We start from the raw sequence: 23,160 nt of genomic DNA, 5'->3' as shown, positions 1-23,160 counted from the left end.
GCCACGACTCCTGGCCAACCCCCCCACCAGTCATTTTTGCCGTGAGGTTTTTCGGGGAGGGGGAGTAATGTCAGGGTCATTGTGCTCTTTTATTACAGCCACACACCGTGACGCTTAAATTATCTTGATTTTGAAAAATCCATGGGCACATTAAGTGTAACTCAATATAACTTAAAATAAGCAATGCATTTACCTCAAAATGTGTAATTCTAATTCTTAATGCTTATAAAATAAGCTTTTTCCCCTCTTCTTTTTCTCAATGTCATTTTTTGGTTGCTTCTTTTTTTGGGTTGAAATAAGAGCCAAATGTGTTCTTGACAGTTTTCCTGAGATTCACTCCCATATTTATTTATAGCATTGTCATAGATTATTTTTACCAAATCTCTGAAAATGTGTTAGTGCTCGCATGCTGCAGAAATAGCTTTGCTGAGCGCTCTACTCATGCCTCTCATCTACAGTGTAAACACTGTGATAGATTAGATAGCATGTAAATCGCTAGACTGTGTTTATATACACTAGTGCACACCAACATTTCTGTGTGAATGCTTAATCCTTGTGATTTTGCACAAATTATGTGTAAAAAACAAACAAACAATTCATTGACAGATGTCATTTGTCCATTTCCGTCCTTTGAGATGCCAATGGTAAATCCTCTTTACTGTCGTAGTAATCCTTCACACACAAACATAGGTTTGATATAAGAGCTTTATGACATTTCAGCCAGTTTTAACAGGCTAGCAACAGAATAATCAAATAAAACACATCAGAACTTGGCAGAATAGAAATATTTTTTTCCCCCTTTTCACATTGTTTCAGTTCCAACACATTCCTCGTTATTTAGAACTGAAGAAATTAAATCGGTTTGCAAATCACACTGGACCGTACTTCCCGATCTTAGCTATTAAGAGCGGTTTCTTTGTGTGAGATTATAAATGTTCTGAACTTTTTTACATGCATTTCCCAAAAATGCATCTAACACGAATGTGCTATTTAAAGAGTAAGATTAAGACGATTTTCAACACGCTTTGTATTGTTACGATGTCGGTAGTATATGAAAATTAAAAATGTTTACTCTTTCTCCGTGTTTCCTGGAACGAGATATTCATGTTCATTTTCATCAAAATTAGGCCGGATGACGTAAAACCCATCGGCAGTCTTTTGACAGATCCTGGGCTTTCAAGTACAGATTGTACTTGCACATTTTTTATCCCCACCTACGGACAGTTAGCCTGGCCCTCCTACGTACTTCCACTCAATTTTCATTTTCCTTCAGAACTACGTCTGGGATTGCGCTGTATTCTTGGGTTTTCTCCGGTTAATTTTTTACCGGCCCAACCATCGAACAGAGGGAGTGGCTGAGAACGATGACGTTGAGGTCGTGCGCTAGTTTGAGTCCTCATACGTCACGACCAAGCGTTAGCGATTGGTTACGGCAGATCCAGAGTGACTCTGGGCAGATCCAATAGTTTTAAACTTCAACAGAGGACCGCCTTCAAAGAACTTAGGCCGTGTGTCCACCAAAGCGTTTTTAGCCAACTGAAAACGCTAGGCACTCTGCTGAAAATGCCGAGCTATGTGCGCTTGAGATGGTTTCGGCAGTTTTTTTTTCTGTTGAGACGCTTCGTTTGCTATACAGAATATCCGTTGGTCGGTGTGGTATTAGTCCCGCCCCTCCTCCACTGTGATTGGACGGTTGGGTAAAAAGTGACAGTGATGAGCGCTGCGTTTTACCCAAAGTTGAACATTCTTCAACTCTCACATGTTGCGTCAGTGTGAAAAAGACGTTCAGCGCCTCGTTATGCTCATGGCGTTTCAAAAACGCGGCGCTCCCATTGAAAACATTTGAAAAAACACGCCAGCCGCGTGAAAAAAACGCTTTGGTGGGCACACGGCCTTAACGCTTGTCAATGGAGAGAGGCCAGACTCTCTGTACAAATGAAATGTAGGAGAGTCTGGTAGAACCAGGCTAACGGACAGTCGGATCGACAGAGGGTTATTAACAAAACAGTTATTGCAAGAGTATGTCTATCACTGAAAACTGTATTGTGCTTTGTCTACTCTTTAAACAGCATTATGGTGCCGCTGCCTACAGCGCGCTGAATCCTACACTGGAAACAGAAGTGTAAAAGTTTGCTGAGAAGGATTTCTTACTCAAGCAAGGCAGTATTTGACTCTGGTCAGGCCTATCCAATCGGAGCAGAAAAGTGGCCTTGGACAGTGTTCAGTGCATTGTGGGTGTTGAAGTTTTTCTACCTATATTTGGCAAAAGCGTTTTCTTCAGTATACCACCGATTTTTTTTCACCTTTCTACCTCATACTGTAGGCAGCCAAGTTTTATTTAAAGCCTGAGTCAATCATGTCTATCATTCAGCATATAGCATTTTGTGTAATGGTATACTTGTAATTTATTTGGTGGGAAAGGTTTATAGTTACTTATTTCTCTTTTTTTTTTTTATGTGTAATAGTGATCAACCCAATTTTCTATATGAATGTGCCTATTATTTTATTATTTAGTTCAGATTGATCTATTTCTTATATGAAATTACTGCTTTGTTCATCTAATCGCAATGTGTAATTTTTGCACATCCAGCTGTGGATGGAGATACAGTACAAGCTTCAGGACCAGTGAAGACAGTGCTTCCCTGAGCGAGTGTCCTGTGTCTGATCTTGGCAATGACAAGAACACTGAGTAATGAGGTTCACAGCGCTGCCAGTGGAAGCTGCGCTTTAGTGACATTTACCAGTTAAACATGGTCTATTCTTTACTGCGCACGAGGGAGAACGGTGAAATCAGCAGTGTGATAGAGTCCTTGGGTGTCAGAGAGGAAGATGAAGGCTTGTTGATGAGGAAGATGTCACTGGGAAGACATTTTGGTGAGCCAAGGTGTACAATATATGGCCGGTTTTCATGTAGGGCAGCAAGTCATTGACGTGTCCCCCAGTATTTTGTTTTTTATGCCGACTTTAATATGTAATTACATTAACAATCAAGTATCTTAGCACTTTTAAAATTGAAAAGTAGGACTTTTACTGGAGTTATATATTATTTGGGCATCTGTGCTTTTACTCAAGTACTTGATTTGAGTACTTCGTCTGCCACTGTGTGTAGAAGTGTGTTTTAGTTTGGCTTAAGTCAGCTAAAAATAGCTTTTTTGAGCAGAGGATGTGTCAGGATGTGTTCACAAGCAGAATCCAATCAGATTCCCGTTAGTGTGTTTGTTCCGTCGACAGATGGGCCGTGTGGCGTCCCACAAAGCTGTTCCACAACACTGTGCCAAAACTATTCAAGAGCACCGCTCACACTGGTTCCATTAACTCGGAAGGAGCCATTCCTGAAACTCTGCTGGGATGAGATTAAACAATCTTAATTGCATAGATCAGAACATTTACGAGGATGAAATTGAAAGGATGGAGATTGTAAGAAATCGCAGCATTCTGCCCTGAAATGTGACCCTGGACCACAAAACCAGTCACATGGCTCAATGAAATTGAGAGTTATTATACATCATATGAAAGCTGAATAAATAAGCTTTCCATTGATGTGAGGTTTGTTAGGACAGGACAATATTTGGTCGAGACACAACTATTGAAAATCTGGAATCTGAGGAGCAAAAAAATCTAAACATTGAGAAAATCTCCTTTAAAGTTGTGCATTTATGTTCACGATTGTGCTGCATTCACTCACAAAAATACATGTTTTATATATTTACGGTAGGAAATGTGCATACCGTAATATCTTAATGGAACATGATCTTAATATCCTAATGATTTTTGGCATAAAAGAAAAATGGATCATTTTGACCCATACACAGATATACCCGTGCGACTCCAGACTGGGTTTGTGATGCAGCGTCACATATATGAATCCATCTGATTTTATTATAACCACATCACATTAATCTCATATATAAATGAACAAATGTCATTATGCAATTAAGAATACAGTATTTACTTTAAAGCTTCAGTTTTATCAGGTGTTGGTTTTCAAGTTCATTGAAGCATGTTAAATCACCACGGTAAACACAGTATCATCTTACGCTTGCGATTGCAATGCTTGTCATAAAGCACTGCCACACATTATTTTCCTTTTTCCTAATATGATCACTCAGATCATCAGCATCAAGTCAGTTAGAAATACCAAGGGTTCACTCGGTTATTTTTATTACTGTTTTAATACATTTTAAATCAATGTTCATGTTAAAGTGCTTTTTTCACAACATTTTGTTTTTAGTATTAAGCAGTTTTCTTCCGATGAGGCTTTTTTCTTCATAAGGACGGGTGTATCACTCTAAAATATCAATAAATGTTAATGTAAAATCAAAAATACACAGAAGAGTTGTATTCAGGTCACTGTGTGTGTGAAATGCATTTTAATGTAAATACATTTTAAATAAATTAATAGATAAGAAAAAAAATTAGCTCGTCCATAATGCATCAGTGATGTGCACTTAGAAAATTATTCTGTTTAATAAATAGCCTACCAAATATTTGCAGTCTTGAAAAGATCATGACATTATATATTTAATATTGATTAAAGAGTTTGTTTTTTCCATGTCTTTAGACAGAGCTTGTTTGCGGATGCCGAAAGCTTCTTCAATAAGGAGACGGGAGTTCTGGAGGTTCCTCTGACTGTACAGGTCCCAGATCAGGTAGAACGTCTCTTTCTCTTTTTGATCCACACTTTTCTTTGTCCAGTGGCTCATTTTCAGTCAGCATTCTTTATGCTTGTCAATGTCAATGTCACATTTATTTATATAGCACATTTCCAAGGCCAGGGCCTACCAAAGTACTTCACAGTAAAATACACCAACATATTAGTCACAGACTGATACAATAAAAACAATGAAATAACAAAATACTAAGAATAAAGGTACACATAGAATACAACATTCATCAAGGCGGCTCCCTTGTGTTCCCAGTAAAGCTGAATGCACATAACTCTCACTCTTCAAAGGGCTATTTTTCTTGTGCAAAAGTTGTATATATACAGTATATATATATATATATATATATATATATATATATATGGAGAGAGAGAGAGAGAGAGAGAGAGAGAGAGAGAGAGAGAGAGAGAGAGAATATATAATCAAGATGTTTGAAAGCCTGAAACGAGAACAGTCTGATTCTGTTTACACTTTAATCCTCACTATTAACCAGTTGCTTATTATCATGCATATTACTATGATATTGGCTGTTTATTAGTACTAATAAATGCACATATTAATGTCTTATTCTGCATGACCATATTCTACAACCCTTAAATTAATTAGGAATTTATTGAGGCAAAAGTCGTAGTTAATAATGAGATTTAGGCTCTAGTATGATCAGAGTGTTACATTTATGATAAAAATGTAAGTTGCTTTTGCTCATGCATGATTCACAGCCATATTAGAAAGTTGGGTTGCTAGTGTTGATAAAATAAATGTTTCAGTGGATTGTGAAAACATCAGCTGGTCATTTAAAATTGTTCATTGTTTGAATTTTCTTAGTTTTACGAAGCCGTCAGTAAAGGCTGTTAATAGGAAATAGAAGTGAATAGCAGGATTTCGAAGAGGAAGAGGATGTACCGAACAAGTCATCGACAAGAGCCTAGACCTCTACATCATATTCGTTGACTTTAAGAAAGCGTTCGACTCGCTCATACGAAACGTCATGTTCGACATCGTGCGACACTACGAAATTCCTGATAAAACCGTAAGAGCGATTCGCACTATCTACAACAACTCAAAAAGTCAAGTAATGGTCGAGGGCAAGCTATCAGAACAGTTCAACATCTCAACTGGCGTTCTTCAAGGAGACACACTAGCTTCCTTTCTATTCATCATCGTCATAGACTTCGTCCTAAAGAAAGCAGAACAAGAGCAACTTGCATGTCTTCACGACGAATCTATCTAGATCATCGAGATATCCAGCCACTTCACTGTTCGACCTCGATTTTGCTGACGGCATTGCGCTGCTCGAGAGCGGCGACAACAAGCAGAAAAATCTAGAAAAATCGCAAGCTCAACTTCAAACAACAGCAAAGTGGGCAAAACGAGTCAGACTTGAGGTCAACATTAAAAAGACGGAAGCATTTAGCAACCGAGATCTTGCCGGGCCAGAGATACCGATCAACTTACATCAGTTCATCGAACTCGACGGAAAAAAAATCGAGTGGACAAAAGACTTCAAGTATCTTGGCTCTTACATCGCGTCGAGCGAAGCAGACATCAGAGCACGAAAAGGACAAGCATGGGGAGCATTCTGGAAAATGTAGGATGTATTTCTATCAAAAACTCTTCCAATCAAACTCAAACTAAACATCTTTGAAGCTGCGAGCATCTCCATCCTCCTGTACGGCTGCGAAAGTTGGATCATCAACCAGAAAATGCAAAACTCACTCGACAGCTTCGCCACCGGTTGTTACAGAATCATGCTCGGCATCCAGAAAATGGATCGAATAAGTAATCAAGCTGCATACGAAGCAGTCGAAAAGAACCAGCTTATCCTTCAAATCCAACAAAGACAGCTACGCTTCGTCGGCCACTCACTTAGAAGAGACCCCGTTTGGTTCGCAGCCGATTGATGTTGATGATGATGATGATGAGTGAATAGTGGAGATGGTGTTTTAAAGGGTAATCGAGTGAAATAATTCCAGCAGATATCAGATATTGTTGGTTATCTAGGGCTAGGCTATATAAAGAGCAGTGGCTGGTGTCTTTTTTATATTGTGAGAGCAGAATAAAACAACATCGACTCTGTCAATGTGACAAATATGATCATTCGCAGCATAACGTGATCCTATCTGTGATATTCCGGTGACCTGTGAACACAAGCTTACATCACGTTTGCTTTGTTTACAATGACACGCTGAATAGCAGAGCTGTGTGTGATGGTTAAACGCTCATACTCCTCAGGTCTGGACACTGGTTATCTTCCCATTATCTCCGTATGCTAACGCAGATCTCATCTCTTCTCTTCCTCAGCCAGACTCTTCCTTCACGCCAGGACTCTCACTGATCTCAAACCTGTGCCCGGAGCTGCCACATATACACAGCCTCACTTCAAATAACTCATATCTGTAACGAATATAATCATTGCATGCACATCAACATGTAAATCTCAATTTTTCAGAAAATGGCGATCGGTCAGCTCTATTATTCATTTACAGTTGAATCAGTCCAGTTTTATAAAACACATAATTCAGGGTCGGAAATCTAAGAAAATAATATTGAGTTATTGAGTTATTTCAGAAATGTTTCCTCCTCCAACAAAATCAAGCCTCCCAGTTAACGAAAATATATTCTAACATAAGAACATTTTACTAAAGTTCATTTTAGGTTATGAAAATTTAATTTCTGAATAGCTTTTTTAATGTTTTTCAAAATGTTTGTTCTCGATTACGTGAAATAAAGAATTAAAGAAAAGTTTTGCAAACATTATTGGAACGTACATGTGAATGTGTCTTTAATCATTCTGAAACAAATATAACATTTAAAAAACATTAGATGTGACATCACAGGCTGGCACCCTTGCTATAAAAGCTGTAATTGTTTTCTTTTACGTAAATGTTCACATTTCTTGTTCTTGTTATATCGTGTTTGCTGATAGAGTGGAAATCCATTGACTAAATAATGTTAACTGACTGCTTCATTTCCACTTTAATGTATTATAAAGCAAAGCAGTTGAGAACATTTCTTAATCACAGAATGGAAAATAACTCACAAAACGTCAGGAATGGTGCAACAACGACCCAAATTCAGAAGTCTATTTAGAGAATGAGAGAGAGAGAGAGAGAGAGAGAGAGAGAGAGAGGAGAGAGAGAGAGAGAGAGAGAGAGAGAGAGAGAGACAGAGAGACAGAGAGACAGAGAGAGAGAGAGAGAGAGAGAGAGAGAGAGAGAGAGAGAGAGAGAGAGACAGAGAGACAGAGAGACAGAGAGAGAGAGAGAGAGAGAGAGAGAGAGAGAGAGAGAGAGAGAGAGAGAGAGAGAGAGAGAGAGACAGAGAGACAGAGAGACAGAGAGAGAGAGAGAGAGAGAGACAGAGAGAGAGAGAGAGAGAGAGAGAGAGAGAGAGGCAGAAGGTCATGAACTGGGAATCGGTCCAGACTGGCGACCTGTATGGAAGGTTATGGACTGATTCCCAGTAACCAGAGATGTGTGAAGAGACACTAGTGATGTTCACACAATCCATCTTTAGTTTCCGGCTGATGACGGCAGTCGCACACACACTCCTTGCTCTGCACAGAATGAGCCAATGAGCACGTCACACCGGTTCATTCAGCAACATTTTTTGTTGTTGTTGAGAAAAAAAAGCACAATATATAGAAAGGAATGCACTCGAGAAACAGTGAACAATTCTTAGTTTTCAGTCAGGTGACTGGCTCAGAGAACAAGGGCCGAATGTATAAAAGGTAAATTTTTAAGAATTAAAATGATGAATTTTAAGAATGATGTAATTTGACTCTCTTAAGAATAAGTGTGATTCAGAAAGGTCCCAACCCTTCCCTCGCGGGTCAAAATGACCCGAAGCCCTAAAATGATATTTTGTTTTCAGAATCAGAAAGCTGATTTGATTGCACTGATACTGTTTCCCAGGTGAAGCCTGTGCTGTTCACGGCTCATGCTGTGGTCACCGGCTCAGACCTGCGGTTCGATCGCACCGCGCTGGACTTCGGTCACTGCTCCGTTCACGAGTCCACTCGGACTTCAGTGCGTCTCACTAACTGCTCCCTGTTGCCTCAGGAGTTCGGCTTTGTGGGTATTCCCAAGGTGAGCACAGTATCCAGCACACTATTAACATTACTTCTCACTCTAAAAAATGCTGGGTTGTTTCAACCCAAATCTGGGTCAAATATGGACTAACCCAACCGTTGGGTTAACATTTTTAATTACAAAATTTAACCCAACGGCTGGATTTGTCCATATTTGACCCAAATTTGGGTTGAAACAACCCAGCATTTAGAGTGTATAAGCTCATTGTTTCTGCGTTCAATTATTACATTGTTTAAATTAATATTTTTTTAATTTTGTATATGTGACCCTGGACCACAAAACCAGTCACATGGGTAATTTTTTTAAAATTGAGATTTATATATATTATGAAAGCTGGATTAATAATCTCTCCACTGATGTATAGTTTGTTAGGATAGGACAATATTTGGTCGAGACACAACTAATACAAATCTGGAATCTGAGGGAGCAAAAAAATTTAAACATTGAGAAAATCTCCTTTAAAGTTGTGCATTTATGTTCACGATTGTGCTGCATTCACTCACAAAAATACATGTTTTATATATTTACGGTAGGACATTTACTAAATATCTTCATGGAGCATGATCTTATTATCCTCATGATTTTTGCCATATTTTGACCCATACAATGTATAGTTGTTATTGCCACAGATATACCAGTGCGACTGTGACTGGTTCTGTGATCCAGGGTCACATATGTACATTTATGAAATACATAACTTTCCTCTGATAACAGATCACTCTGAATTGTAATGTGGACTGATGCATTTTCTGTAAAGCTGCTTTAAAACGATGTGTATTGTGAAAAGCGCTATACAAATAAATGTGAATTGCACACACTTCACAAAACTCACGCCAGAGAGATGTCACATGACCTCTTTTGGTTCAGTGCATCGGCATTAAACTCTGCAACAGCTCTTAACCATATTCAAAACTATACAAACACAAACACACACACAAATGTTAACATGCATTAACATCTGGTGTGTATTTGATGTTTCATTGTATCAATATCAGATTAATCAAAATGATGCATGCAGAACACATTTTTAATCAGAAATGAGTTTTGAGCTAAATCTGTTCTGTGACACACGGCTCACATTCAGAGGGAATGTGTAGAAATGATTTAAAGCCGTTCCAGTGTTACTGCAGTTACTGAGAGAGGAAAGGAAATGTTGAATTATGAGATCCAGAGGCCCTGAAGATATAAACATGTACACAATATATCCTTTTATTTCTCTCTAGTTTATTGATGTCCAGCCTAATGACGGTTTCGGCACGTTGCTGCCTTCTCAAAGCATGGACATCCACTTGATCTTCAGCGCGTCAAAGGCAGGAGAACACAACTTCACACTCACCTGCAAAACCAGCATTAACAGGTGAGAAGACCAAGCAGTGTAACACAGTAAGATAAATAAAGCTGCACAGTATGCTTTCATAAAGAATATTCAGACATTAAACAATGTCACATTTAACACGTGCAAATGTCCATAAAGAGCTCGCAGTAGGATATGTAATTCAGTTAAATGTTGAGTTCAGTTATAAAGCTGTCCAGAGCCGACTGTGCCAGAACACAAGGCTTTAACTCATACGGCCCCATCTAGTGGTCAACAGTGCAAACTGAGAGTGCTGGCCACTAGCATGCTTACATATGTATATAAAAAATCTGGAGTTTTCTATTAATTTCAATGGCAGTTGCTCAAATGAAACGAAACAGGCGCCATGGAAGTGTGTATTTGAAATATTTGCGCATGGACACAGTTGTTTTTGTGTCAGTCACCTGTGAGCCGTAAGTGTCACGTGACTAATTACTCTAAAGAAGTAGCAAGAAAAGGGCATCATGATCGCTGATTGGCCTTCACTAGTGACTATCTTCTGATGAATCAATGAAATATCATTCCATTCCAGTCCCCCTGTCTATGGTAACAAGGGTATGTTGTGTTGTTATAGACTTAAAGCAATCCTTTCCCCCGGACTGGAAAAGTATGGTGTTACCCAGTACGCCCTACATCACTTCTGCCGCTCCACAGAGCAAGATCCTGAAACACTGAGCCGTAATGTCCCGGCAGTATCTGTGACTGGACAAATGAACCAACGGATGGCCAGATATGTCATTTTCTCATCAAAATGCATTCTGGTCGCCCAAATATCACTTCATACATCACCCAGTCTTTCACAGTTTACTCTGTGTTGCTGAATGGATATAGAGTATGCATTACATTTAACATTGATCATAAAACAGTCTTGTGCTATGAAATTGATATTTTTTTCTGAATATACCGCAAGTTAGTTTGGGCTAAAATATAAACATGAAATACGCAGTCTGATGTCAAACGTAAAGTTACCGCAGTCGTACCACGTTTAACAAACATTTGTCAAAAGCCTAAAAGCCAGTTATTGATGAGCGGTTTGACATCATCACACAGGTTTAGAGAAAGTTTAGACATCCGAGGTCCTATAGTTCCTATGGGTTTCAGCATTTACATTTTAAAGTTGACATGTCCGTGTCGCAATATTATTCAGATTGCAAAAGTTTTTTATTTGCTTTTTTATAACATCCGTCTTCATCAAAAGACTGATTTATGAAGTTGACTATTATCTAGTGTAATATTTATGGGAGCATTTTGACGAGAAAGTGTCATTGTGTCGTACATGCAATGTTATCAGCTTGTAAGCTTGAAGCAAAAACATGAGCCCAGCTCTTCCCATAATGAAATAAAGAATTTTGAATATTGTTCATCAATCTGTCTTTATGGGATATAGCTCAGTGAAAACTGCTTTTCTGACGCAGTTCGAGTCCCGCGGCGAGCATAACTTTATTGGTGTTTTTGTGAAACAAACTTTTGCCATTACATTACTTATTTTTCATCTTTACAATAATACCAGCATCACGTAGTGAAGTGCTTCATTTTAATGTTTGTATTTCACAGGCTTTCGGAATAGATGAATGGCTCTGTCTGTTTATTCGGCTTTCACTACTTTTATAACTTAAGATCAGGTTTTTTCAAAAACGTATTAGAATTGTAGAAGGCCACACAGAAACTTTTTTGCATTACACCGAGCACAAATCAACCGTAATCATTACAAAGAGTAAAGATCAAGCGCCTAACAAGGTCTACACACACACGTTCATTCGAATAGTTTGTTTTCCCCACGGCATTACCGGGGGAATATGTCCTCAGTAATGCCGACCAAGTCTATGGGAAGAAGGAGGCAAGATCCGGCAAACTTTCAAACAAACTTTAATAATCATAAAATAAACAAACAACAAAACATAGCATAAATGTCCAGGCCTGGTCCTCTCTCATCCTTCACTGTCGTCGCTCCTCCGTGAGAGATACGAGACCGGTGCGTCGCGCACGTGTCGCTCATCATCAGTCACGCCGCCGGCCTCTCTGAGCTGAGTGAGTGAGTGGAGGCAGGGCTCATTTGCATATTCATAGAACCCCGTATACTAAATGAGGCGAGGGTGGTGAGTTACATTCAAGATATTTTAAGGCATGAATACATTTTCTTTCAAGGAAAAAAAACTTTTAAATTTGTCATTTTGGGGGATAAAAGATGAGACTTTAAGAACATTCAAAGTCACCTGCTGTGTGTTGAGCAGCCAATAGCCAATCGCTTGCTTTGGTAGAGCAATAAATCAATATTGCTTTAAAGACCTGTAAATGAGTGTCATCGCTTTTAAACAACCGATCGCTAAACAAGTTAATATTGAACAGCATATAATAATAACAGCAATTGACGGACAATACTTTAGGAAATTGAAGTTGTAAACATAATTAGATTTGCTTAGTGCAAGGACAGGAGTCTTAATTTCTTCTGCGAAAAAACTAAATCCACACATGAATTTGGAGAGAATACTGGTCTGCATTTCGCACAGCAACTTAATGTAGATGTTTACTGTTTAATGAGGTCTTATTGTACATTTATGTGGCCAGAAGCCATTTCCCAAACACACTCGAAGCGCTCGACCAATCACAACACACTGATCCAGCCGACCAATCAGAGCACAGTGTGCTTTTCAGAAGGAGGGGCTTCATAGAGACAGGAAGTAAACTGAGTGTTACTGACAGACTGGGAAGAGAGGAGCTGCAGCAATGGAGAATATGAGGAAATAATCCACATTAAAGCAGGAAAACCTGTTCTAGTTAGTCTTCTAACTCGTATGCCTGTCTTTTCTTGACTCAGAGACTTCGTGTTGTCTTGTCACGCGACTGGCGTCCAGCCTTCTCTGAAGCTCTCTGATAGTTTGGTTGAGTTTGGCGGGACGGCTCTGGGTGACCGGAGCACTGCAGTTCTGTATGTGGAGAACCGGATCGGCGCCGGGCCGAGGCTCTTCTCCTTCTGTGTTCCTGAGGACTCGGACGTCTCCATCACACCCTCTTCAGGACGGATACTGCCTGGACAGGTACGGCTAACCCCTGAAACTATTCACTATCACTCATTATTATCCCGTTTCATTACTACAGTTTTGCTTTTGTCCACATTCAGTTTCTTCATGCCTTTGATTCATCAATTAGGGGAGATCGGGGCTAGTTATCACATTTTATTACAGTGAATGTTTCTCATAATAGGTTTATTTTTGATAGTGAAATTATTTTTCTTAATAAATTAATACAAGAAGATATTTACGAGCAGATTGATTTAATTTATTAGAATACATGAAGTACACTAGGTTTTTAACCAAAGTATAAATAATAACCAGAAAAAAAAACTTTATGCATAATTTTGGACTTTTAATCATAAACAAGCCTGAAATACACTGGGGGCCCTATTGTAACGCTCTGAAACGCAAGTGTCAAAGCGCAAAGCGCAAGTAACTTTGGGCGGGTCTTGGGCGCTGTTGCTATTATACCGGCGGGATAAACGACTCTTGCACCCGACGCAAATCTAAAATGTGTTGGTCTGAAGTCGCTTCATTACTCATAGGTGTGGTTTGGGCGTAACGTGAAATAAACCAATCAGAGCGTCCTCTCACATTCCCTTTAAGAGCCGGCGTGCTTGTTCCACGGCGGATCGCTATTATAACGGCGGATTGCTATTATAACGGCGGATTGCTATTATAACGGCGGGTTTGCCAGCGCAAGCAAAGAGCGGTTCACAGCCGAGGAGACCGACGCTCTCGTCAGGGCCGTAAAACACAGAGAAGTGACATTGGGGATGATGGGAGAAACCACACAAATTAGCTTCAGTTAAACAGGCGTAGAATTTGGGTAAATGTGTGTGTGTAGCCTAATATAGTTTTTTAATTCTTTTTTTAATCTAGATAGATTTTTTTCACATCTTCACGGACACAACAATGATTTCCTCGTGTGTTAATATTTTTCCTTGTAATAATGTATGATTTGCAAAAATGAAAACTGCTGCGTCTGTTTATATTAGAGAATCAAAGTGTGTGTGTGTTGTGCACACGCTACATAATGGCCAAGCATGCGCCCTTAAAATAGCATATGACTAACGCGCCAGCGCCACTGACTTTAGACTGGGTTTCTCCTGGTCAGTGGCGGAATTGCTTTCTAGAACTGTAAAATATCACCAGGGAAGTTTTGCGCCGGAACACGCTCCTCTTTTCGCTGAACCGCCCCCGCGAGCGCAAGTTTATTCCCTAATTTACCGACGTGCGTCTGTGGAGGGAAAAGTCCACTGTGCGCGGGTGCAGAATAGGAATGATACATGCGTCGGTGAACAAAGTCAATTGCGCTGGGTGCAAGATAGGGCCCTTATTGTGAAATATCTATGCTTTATGCTTTTTTATTCGCACACATGCTCCTAAATACATTTTACAGTTCACACACATCTATTTTTAATTATTTAACTTTATCTAACCTTAAATCTATGGAAAAATCCCCAAGGACACAAGTTAACTTTATATGGTGAATACAATGTTTTTCTTCTTAATGAATGAGTGTGTGTGTGTGTGTGTGTGTGTGTGTGTGTGTGTGTGTGTGTGTGTGTGTGTGTGTGTGTGTGTGTGTGTGTGTGTGTGTGTGTGTGTGTGTGTGTGTGTGTGTGTGTGTGTGTGTCCACAGAAGTGTCTGATCCAGGTGACGTTCAGTCCAACACTGTCTGAGGATGTCATCAAAGCAGAGGCTCTTCGCCGGACCATCGACTGCCAACACACACAACCTGACACCAAAGTAAGGTTCACACACATCACTTCACTTCTCACACTCACAGCACGCCAGGTGTTGTAACTTCCCTGCGGTCTTTCTTCATCCCACAGAGCAAAATCGAAACTCAGCTGCGTTTAGTAAAGGATCAAGGCAGTAAAGTGACGCCTGCAAACGGCAGTCCCTTCCTCTCGCCGAGCCCAGCGGACCTTCAAACTGGGTAACACAGTGTGTGTTTATGAGGTGTCCATCATTTTCAGGGGACAATTGAAAATATAATTATATTTATATCATTTCTTCACAGCTCTTTTGAATATTTGTCTGCGAAGGCCTCACTTCTGCGCTCTTTCACCGAGCGCCGCGTTCGCCATGTCATATCCTGCTTCACTTCTACACCAGACACATCAGACGAGCCCAGACACAGGTGATGATGGAGAACGAGGACACATACAACTGTTGAAAATCTTTCCTTCAAAACGTCATTCAAAGTTATTCAAGTTTAACGTTCACCTGTGTTAACATGAACAATACTTCTACAGCATTTATTAATCTCAAGCCCCTTTCACACAGCGCGTTGATCCCGGATTATTGCCGTGAAATTGCCAGAGTGCCTTCTGTGTGAACGCTAACACGTCCGGGATTGATGCCGGCATCGATAGTAGTAACATTGCCGGGATCAGTCCCGGAACGCTCCCTGTGTGAACAAAAGCCAGGATCAATGCCGTAAGGAGTGTGTCGTAGTGATGACACTCGTGCTACCGCGCGACTCTAGAAATATTGTGTTCATCAACAACAAAGAAAGAACGAAAAGATGCCTGCAAACGGGACCGAAGCCGAGCCCAGGAGCTCCTCACTGTCCGCGCTGAAGCTGAGAGCGCTCGCCAGCGCTGTGGAACGGCACGCGTTAGTGTACATGTTCTCGACGCGCACGTTACACGTCTCATCCTGACGTCACGTGTCTTTACGGGATCTCACCGGGATGTGTGTGAACGCACTCACAGATCCCGGAAAATCACTAGCAGTGTGAATGAATGGAAAATACACGGATAATGTGTCCCGCGATTGTTTGATTTTGGTTCATTCACACTGCCAGGGATTTTCCGGAATCTTTGTGTGAAAGGGGCTTTAGATAATGTTGAAGTCCCCCTGTAGTCAATAATTATATCCTTTAAAACTCATCTTTGATCACCAAAATTATATATTTAAAAAAAAAATTCCCTGAAAAAAAATTCTTCATGTCTTAAAATAACTTGCATGTAACTCTACACCCTTACCTAATTTAGTATGCGCGGTTATATGAATATGCAAATGAGCCCCGCCTCCACTCACTCACTCACTCAGAGATCCACTGGTTGACGATCACACGTTGATCTGATTGGTTACAAGGTAGTGTGTGACGTCAGAAACACCAGCGATTTCAAACCGTGTGTTTGAGACTGTCTTTGGTTCACTGCAGTTTTAAGCAGAAAATACTCAGCAATGCTGTCCACTTATGAACTTACACATGGTTTGAGATTAATAACTCCACATAGACACATAAACAACATTAAAAATATGGATTGTCACCACAGGGGGACTTAAATTTCAACATTTACTAATACATTATTAAAATCAAATTCTTAACATAGTTAATGCATGTGAACTAACATGAACAAACAATGAACTGTATTGTTACTATCTAACATTAACAAAGATTGATAAATACTGTAACAAATGTGTTGTTCATTGTTATTTCATGTTAGTTTATATAATAACGAATTAACAAATAAGACCTTATTGTGAAGTGTCTCCATTGTTTAGCCCACATGAGACGCTGTATCTGGAGTTACACTGTCCCGCTGTCAGACCGGCTCTGCTTCTCGTCTCTGACCGACACACACTCCACTTCAGTCAGGTGGCCGTCGGTGAGACACGTTTCACTATCAACTCAACTCTTAAAGCGTTAGTTGACCCAGAAGTGTAAACTCTGTTAGTAATGACTCTCCTCATGTTGTTCCCGTCAGACTTTCCTTCATCTTCGGGACACAAATGAAGATATTAGTGATTAAATCTGAGAGTGTCTCACTCCTCCATAGGCTTCTGTTGTAATTGAAACTTGCCGACCCAGTGTCCCGAAGATGAAGGAAAGTCTGACGGGGAACAACATGAGGAGAGTCATTACTGACAGAGTTTACAGTTCTGGGTCAACTAACCCTTTAATGTAATGATACACGGGGCAACTTTTGAGCGATGTTGCTGGGGCACTTTCCCATTGAGAATGGCCAACAGATTTCTATCTGGATAATTTAGATCAGCCATGGACCCTGTGTGTCATCTGTGTCTCATCTGTGTCTCATCTGTGTCTCATCTGTGTCTCATCTGTGTCTCATCTGTGTCTCATCTGTGTGTCATCTGTGTCTCATCTGTGTCTCATCTGTGTGTCATCTGTGTGTCATCTGTGTCTCATCTGTGTCTCATCTGTGTCTCATCTGTGTCTCATCTGTGTGTCATCTGTGTGTCATCTGTGTGTCATCTGTGTGTCATCTGTGTGTCATCTGTGTCTCGTCTGTGTCTCATCTGTGTGTCATCTGTGTCTCATCTGTGTCTCATCTGTGTGTCATCTGTGTGTCATCTGTGTCTCATCTGTGTCTCATCTGTGTCTCATCTGTGTCTCATCTGTGTGTCATCTGTGTGTCATCTGTGTGTCATCTGTGTGTCATCTGTGTGTCATCTGTGTCTCGTCTATGTCTCGTCTGTGTGTCATCTGTGTCTCATCTGTGTGTCGTCTGTGTCTCATCTGTCTCATCTGTGTGTCATCTGTGTCTCATCTGTCTCATCTGTCTCATCTGTGTGTCATCTGTGTCTCATCTGTGTGTCATCTGTGTCTCATCTGTGTCTCGTCTGTGTGTCATCTGTGTCTCATCTGTGTGTCATCTGTGTCTCATCTGTGTGTCATCTGTGTGTCATCTGTGTGTCATCTGTGTGTCATCTGTGTCTCGTCTGTGTGTCATCTGTGTCTCATCTGTGTCATCTGTGTCTCATCTGTGTCTCGTCTGTCTCATCTGTGTGTCATCTGTGTGTCATCTGTGTGTCATCTGTGTCTCATCTGTGTCTCATCTGTGTCTCGTCTGTGTGTCATCTGTGTCTCGTCTGTCTCATCTGTCTCATCTGTGTGTCATCTGTGTCTCATCTGTGTGTCATCTGTGTCTCATCTGTGTCTCGTCTGTGTGTCATCTGTGTCTCATCTGTGTGTCATCTGTGTGTCATCTGTGTGTCATCTGTGTCTCATCTGTGTGTCATCTGTGTGTCATCTGTGTCTCGTCTGTGTGTCATCTGTGTCTCATCTGTGTCATCTGTGTCTCATCTGTGTCTCGTCTGTCTCATCTGTGTGTCATCTGTGTCTCATCTGTGTCTCGTCTGTGTGTCATCTGTGTCTCATCTGTGTCTCATCTGTGTGTCATCTGTGTCTCATCTGTGTGTCATCTGTGTCTCATCTGTGTCTCATCTGTGTGTCATCTGTGTCTCATCTGTGTGCCATCTGTGTGTCATCTGTGTCTCGTCTGTGTGTCATCTGTGTCTCATCTGTGTGTCATCTGTGTCTCATCTGTGTCTCGTCTGTCTCATCTGTGTGTCATCTGTGTCTCATCTGTCTCATCTGTGTCTCATCTGTGTCTCATCTGTATCTCATCTGTGTCTCATCTGTGTCTCATCTGTGTGTCATCTGTGTCTCATCTGTGTCTCGTCTGTATCTCATCTGTCTCATCTGTGTCTCATCTGTGTCTCATCTGTGTCTCGTCTGTGTCTCATCTGTGTGTCATCTGTGTCTCATCTGTGTCTCATCTGTGTGTCATCTGTGTGTCATCTGTATCTCATCTGTCTCATCTGTGTCTCATCTGTGTCTCATCTGTGTGTCATCTGTGTCTCATCTGTGTCTCGTCTGTATCTCATCTGTCTCATCTGTGTCTCATCTGTGTCTCATCTGTGTCTCGTCTGTGTCTCATCTGTGTGTCATCTGTGTCTCATCTGTGTCTCATCTGTGTGTCATCTGTGTGTCATCTGTATCTCATCTGTCTCATCTGTGTCTCGTCTGTGTCTCATCTGTGTCTCATCTGTGTGTCATCTGTGTGTCATCTGTGTCTCATCCAGTGTTGTGCCCGTTCATACTTAAAAAGAACTAGCTCAAAGTTCAGTTCACACAGATGATAATGAACTAGTTCATGTTCATAGTTCTTTTTTTTTTTTTTATGAACTAAGTTCACATATCTAAAAATGAACTAGTTCACGTTCATTTTTTAAAATTCTTTTAACAAAGATGTAGGCTATTATTAATAATAATGTTATTTCAACACAGTATCTCGTTATTTCGAAATAATATGTGTGCGTGCATCTGTAAATCCGGTGAAGCGTGTATTGATTTTTATTAATAAACAAGTGTTTTCTCTAAAAGTGTCGACTCGGCTGCAAAGATGAAGTTGACGATCGCCATCTCCGTGTGAACGCGCTTATAGAGAGAAATGCACATAAATAAGCCTAATAATGGATTATCAGAGAGTAGCCTTTTTTTTTTCGTTTTGAATTATTTAGTTTAAAGACATTTCAAGCTTTGTGTATACACTGAGTTTCGTTAAGTTAGGATGTGCTCTAGTTCACGTGCAATGCAAGTGAGCGCGCGGGCGCCTCCGTTATATTTATTTCGTCGGCCTATTCATTAAATACAGGCAATTGGTTGATGAAAAATTGATGAAAATTAAGATACAATTTATACAAAACGAAATTCACTTTAAAGAAAGGCTTTCTATATCAACTTTAACGGTCAAAATCCTGTCTGACCCGCTCCATGTCTCATATTGCGCATCCTATCTCGGTCGTGCTGTTCACTTTTCATAAATAAACATAAATGGAAAAAAAAAAGAACATAATAATATTTTAACAAATATGAAACGCGCTTTTTTTTAATGCCTACAACAGTATAGTAGGCCTACATATCCTACTCTCTATTTGTACACATTTCTGCACATTAATTTAATTCAGAATTTTGCACTCACAAGTTGAAAGGCATTTGTTCAAATCAAGTTCACGGATAATTGTGCGTGCATTTATAAGCCTAATCATTATGATACTAAAATCCTAACAAATAGGCCTAGGCTATGCTATGTAGCCTACAAAAAATCAGATGAGCCCATAATATGAACGGTTAAGCATTTTCCTCCCATAGAAAACCATTAGGCTATAAGAACGCTTAATGTGGCTTAATGCAGATTAGAAAGAATGTCCCCTTATTATGTCAAAATAACGAGATATCGATACTAGGCTACTGTGTCCACCGTGGTCTCCTTTTTGATCAGCGGAAACGATTTTTGCTTGTTTGGGATCTGACTGTCCAGCGTATTTGAAAAAGTTAAGCAAACTTTCCTGTCTTTTTGACATTTTTCCCCTGAGTGAAACGATCGAGGCTAACAGCAATCTCAACTCGTACAACAAGCGCGCAAGTCATGCGTCACAAACATTGAACACTACACAAACAGTCTTTTTTATTTTTTTCATTTAGGCAATTAATTTTAGTGACACAGGAGGTTTCGGATCCAATGTCGGAGGTGACGGAACATGTTCCGGCGTGTTCCGGCTCAAATTAAGCCCTGGTAAAACCTGACTTTTCAAATGAGCGTGAACGTGAACTGCGCGTGCTGCTCATTCCTGGCAGAGTGAGCGCCGCTCTCGTTCACGTTCACTGTATGAAAAGTGATTCGTTCAGTTCAGCGTTCGGCGAAAATATGAACGAGTTCAGTGAACGTCGTTCATTGAACGCGTTCATGCACAACACTGGTCTCATCTGTGTGTCATCTGTGTGTCATCTGTGTCTCATCTGTGTGTCATCTGTGTCTCATCTGTGTGTCATCTGTGTGTCATCTGTGTCTCGTCTGTGTGTCATCTGTGTCTCATCTGTGTGTCATCTGTGTCTCATCTGTCTCATCTGTCTCATCTGTGTGTCATCTGTGTGTCATCTGTGTCTCATCTGTGTCTCATCTGTATCTCATCTGTGTGTCATCTGTGTCTCATCTGTATCTCATCTGTGTCTCATCTGTCTCATCTGTGTGTCATCTGTGTCTCATCTGTCTCATCTGTGTCTCATCTGTGTGTCATCTGTATCTCATCTGTCTCATCTGTGTCTCATCTGTCTCATCTGTGTGTCATCTGTGTCTCATCTGTGTCTCATCTGTGTCTCATCTGTGTGTCATCTGTGTCTCATCTGTGTCTCATCTGTGTGTCATCTGTGTCTCATCTGTGTCTCATCTGTTTGTCATCTGTGTCTCATCTGTGTGTCATCTGTGTGTCATCTGTGTGTCATCTGTGCCTCATCTGTGTCTCATCTGTGTGTCATCTGTGTCTCATCTGTCTCATCTGTCTCATCTGTGTGTCATCTGTGTGTCATCTGTGTGTCATCTGTGTCTCATCTGTGTCTCATCTGTGTCTCATCTGTCTCATCTGTGTGTCATCTGTGTCTCATCTGTGTCTCATCTGTGTGTCATCTGTGTCTCATCTGTGTCTCATCTGTGTGTCATCTGTGTGTCATCTGTATCTCATCTGTCTCATCTGTGTCTCATCTGTGTCTCATCTGTCTCATCTGTGTGTCATCTGTGCCTCATCTGTGTCTCATCTGTGTGTCATCTGTGTCTCGTCTGTGTCTCGTCTGTGTCTCATCTGTCTCATCTGTGTCTCATCTGTGTCTCGTCTGTGTCTCATCTGTGCCTCATCTGTGTCTCATCTGTGTCTCATCTGTGTGTCATCTGTGTGTCATCTGTGTCTCATCTGTATCTCATCTGTGTGTCATCTGTATCTCATCTGTGTCTCATCTGTATCTCATCTGTCTCATCTGTGTGTCATCTGTGCCTCATCTGTGTCTCATCTGTGTGTCATCTGTCTCATCTGTGTGTCATCTGTGTCTCATCTGTCTCATCTGTGTGTCATCTGTGTCTCATCTGTGTCTCATCTGTATCTCATCTGTGTGTCATCTGTGTGTCATCTGTATCTCATCTGTCTCATCTGTGTCTCATCTGTGTCTCATCTGTCTCATCTGTGTGTCATCTGTGCCTCATCTGTGTCTCATCTGTGTGTCATCTGTGTCTTGTCTGTGTCTCGTCTGTGTCTCATCTGTCTCATCTGTGTCTCATCTGTGTCTCGTCTGTGTCTCATCTGTGCCTCATCTGTGTCTCATCTGTGTCTCATCTGTGTCTCATCTGTGTGTCATCTGTGTGTCATCTGTGTCTCGTCTGTGTGTCATCTGTGTGTCATCTGTGTCTCATCTGTGTCTCATCTGTCCCATCTGTGTCTCGTCTGTGTCTCATCTGTGTGTCATCTGTGTGTCATCTGTGTCTCATCTGTGTCTCATCTGTCTCATCTGTGTCTCATCTGTGTGTCATCTGTGTCTCGTCTGTCTCATCTGTGTCTCATCTGTGTCTCGTCTGTGTCTCATCTGTGTCTCATCTGTGCCTCATCTATGTCTCATCTGTGTCTCATCTGTGTGTCATCTGTGTGTCATCTGTGTCTCATCTGTGTCTCATCTGTCTCATCTGTGTCTCATCTGTGTGTCATCTGTGTCTCATCTGTGTCTCGTCTGTCTCATCTGTGTCTCATCTGTGTCTCGTCTGTGTCTCATCTGTGTGTCATCTGTGTCTCATCTGTGTCTCGTCTGTGTCTCATCTGTGTCTCATCTGTGTGTCATCTGTGTGTCATCTGTGCCTCATCTGTGTCTCATCTGTGTCTCGTCTGTGTCTCATCTGTGTCTCATCTGTCTCATCTGTGTCTCATCTGTGTCTCATCTGTGTCTCATCTGTGTGTCATCTGTGTGTCATCTGTGTGTCATCTGTGTCTCGTCTGTGTCTCATCTGTGTCTCATCTGTGTCTCATCTGTGTCTCGTCTGTGTCTCATCTGTGTGTCATCTGTGTCTCATCTGTGTCTCATCTGTGTCTCATCTGTGTGTCATCTGTGTGTCATCTGTGTGTCATCTGTGCCTCATCTGTGTCTCATCTGTGTCTCATCTGTGTCTCGTCTGTGTCTCGTCTGTGTCTCATCTGTGTCTCATCTGTGTGTCATCTGTGTCTCATCTGTGTCTCATCTGTGTCTCATCTGTGTCTCATCTGTGTGTCATCTGTGTGTCATCTGTGTGTCATCTGTGTCTCGTCTGTGTGTCATCTGTGTCTCATCTGTGTGTCATCTGTGTCTCATCTGTCTCATCTGTGTCTCGTCTGTGTCTCGACTGTCTCGTCTGTGTCTCATCTGTGTCTCATCTGTGTCTCGTCTGTGTCTCATCTGTGTCTCATCTGTGTGTCATCTGTG

General features: G+C 40.9%; 1 protein-coding gene across 5 annotated transcripts in view; it reads left to right on the top strand.

Moving 5' to 3' along the window:
* The window catches only part of cfap74 (cilia and flagella associated protein 74), a 76,669-nt gene that overhangs the window by 35,154 nt on the left and 18,355 nt on the right, over positions 1-23,160 (top strand). For all 5 annotated transcript variants that reach the window (XM_079638339.1, XM_079638337.1, XM_079638338.1 and 2 more), the window contains 8 exons: positions 4,562-4,649; positions 8,579-8,752; positions 9,979-10,112; positions 12,925-13,144; positions 14,766-14,873; positions 14,960-15,066; positions 15,151-15,270; positions 16,647-16,750. In XM_079638339.1, coding sequence (XP_079494465.1) covers positions 4,562-4,649; positions 8,579-8,752; positions 9,979-10,112; positions 12,925-13,144; positions 14,766-14,873; positions 14,960-15,066; positions 15,151-15,270; positions 16,647-16,750 — 1,055 coding nt within the window. The remainder of the gene's footprint in view (positions 1-4,561; positions 4,650-8,578; positions 8,753-9,978; positions 10,113-12,924; positions 13,145-14,765; positions 14,874-14,959; positions 15,067-15,150; positions 15,271-16,646; positions 16,751-23,160) is intronic.

Source organism: Phoxinus phoxinus (assembly GCF_949152265.1).
Source record: "Phoxinus phoxinus genome assembly, chromosome: 15".
Lineage (NCBI taxonomy): Eukaryota > Metazoa > Chordata > Actinopteri > Cypriniformes > Leuciscidae > Phoxinus > Phoxinus phoxinus.
Note: the sequence above shows the minus strand (reverse complement) of the source record. Positions and strands in the feature narration are given on the sequence as shown.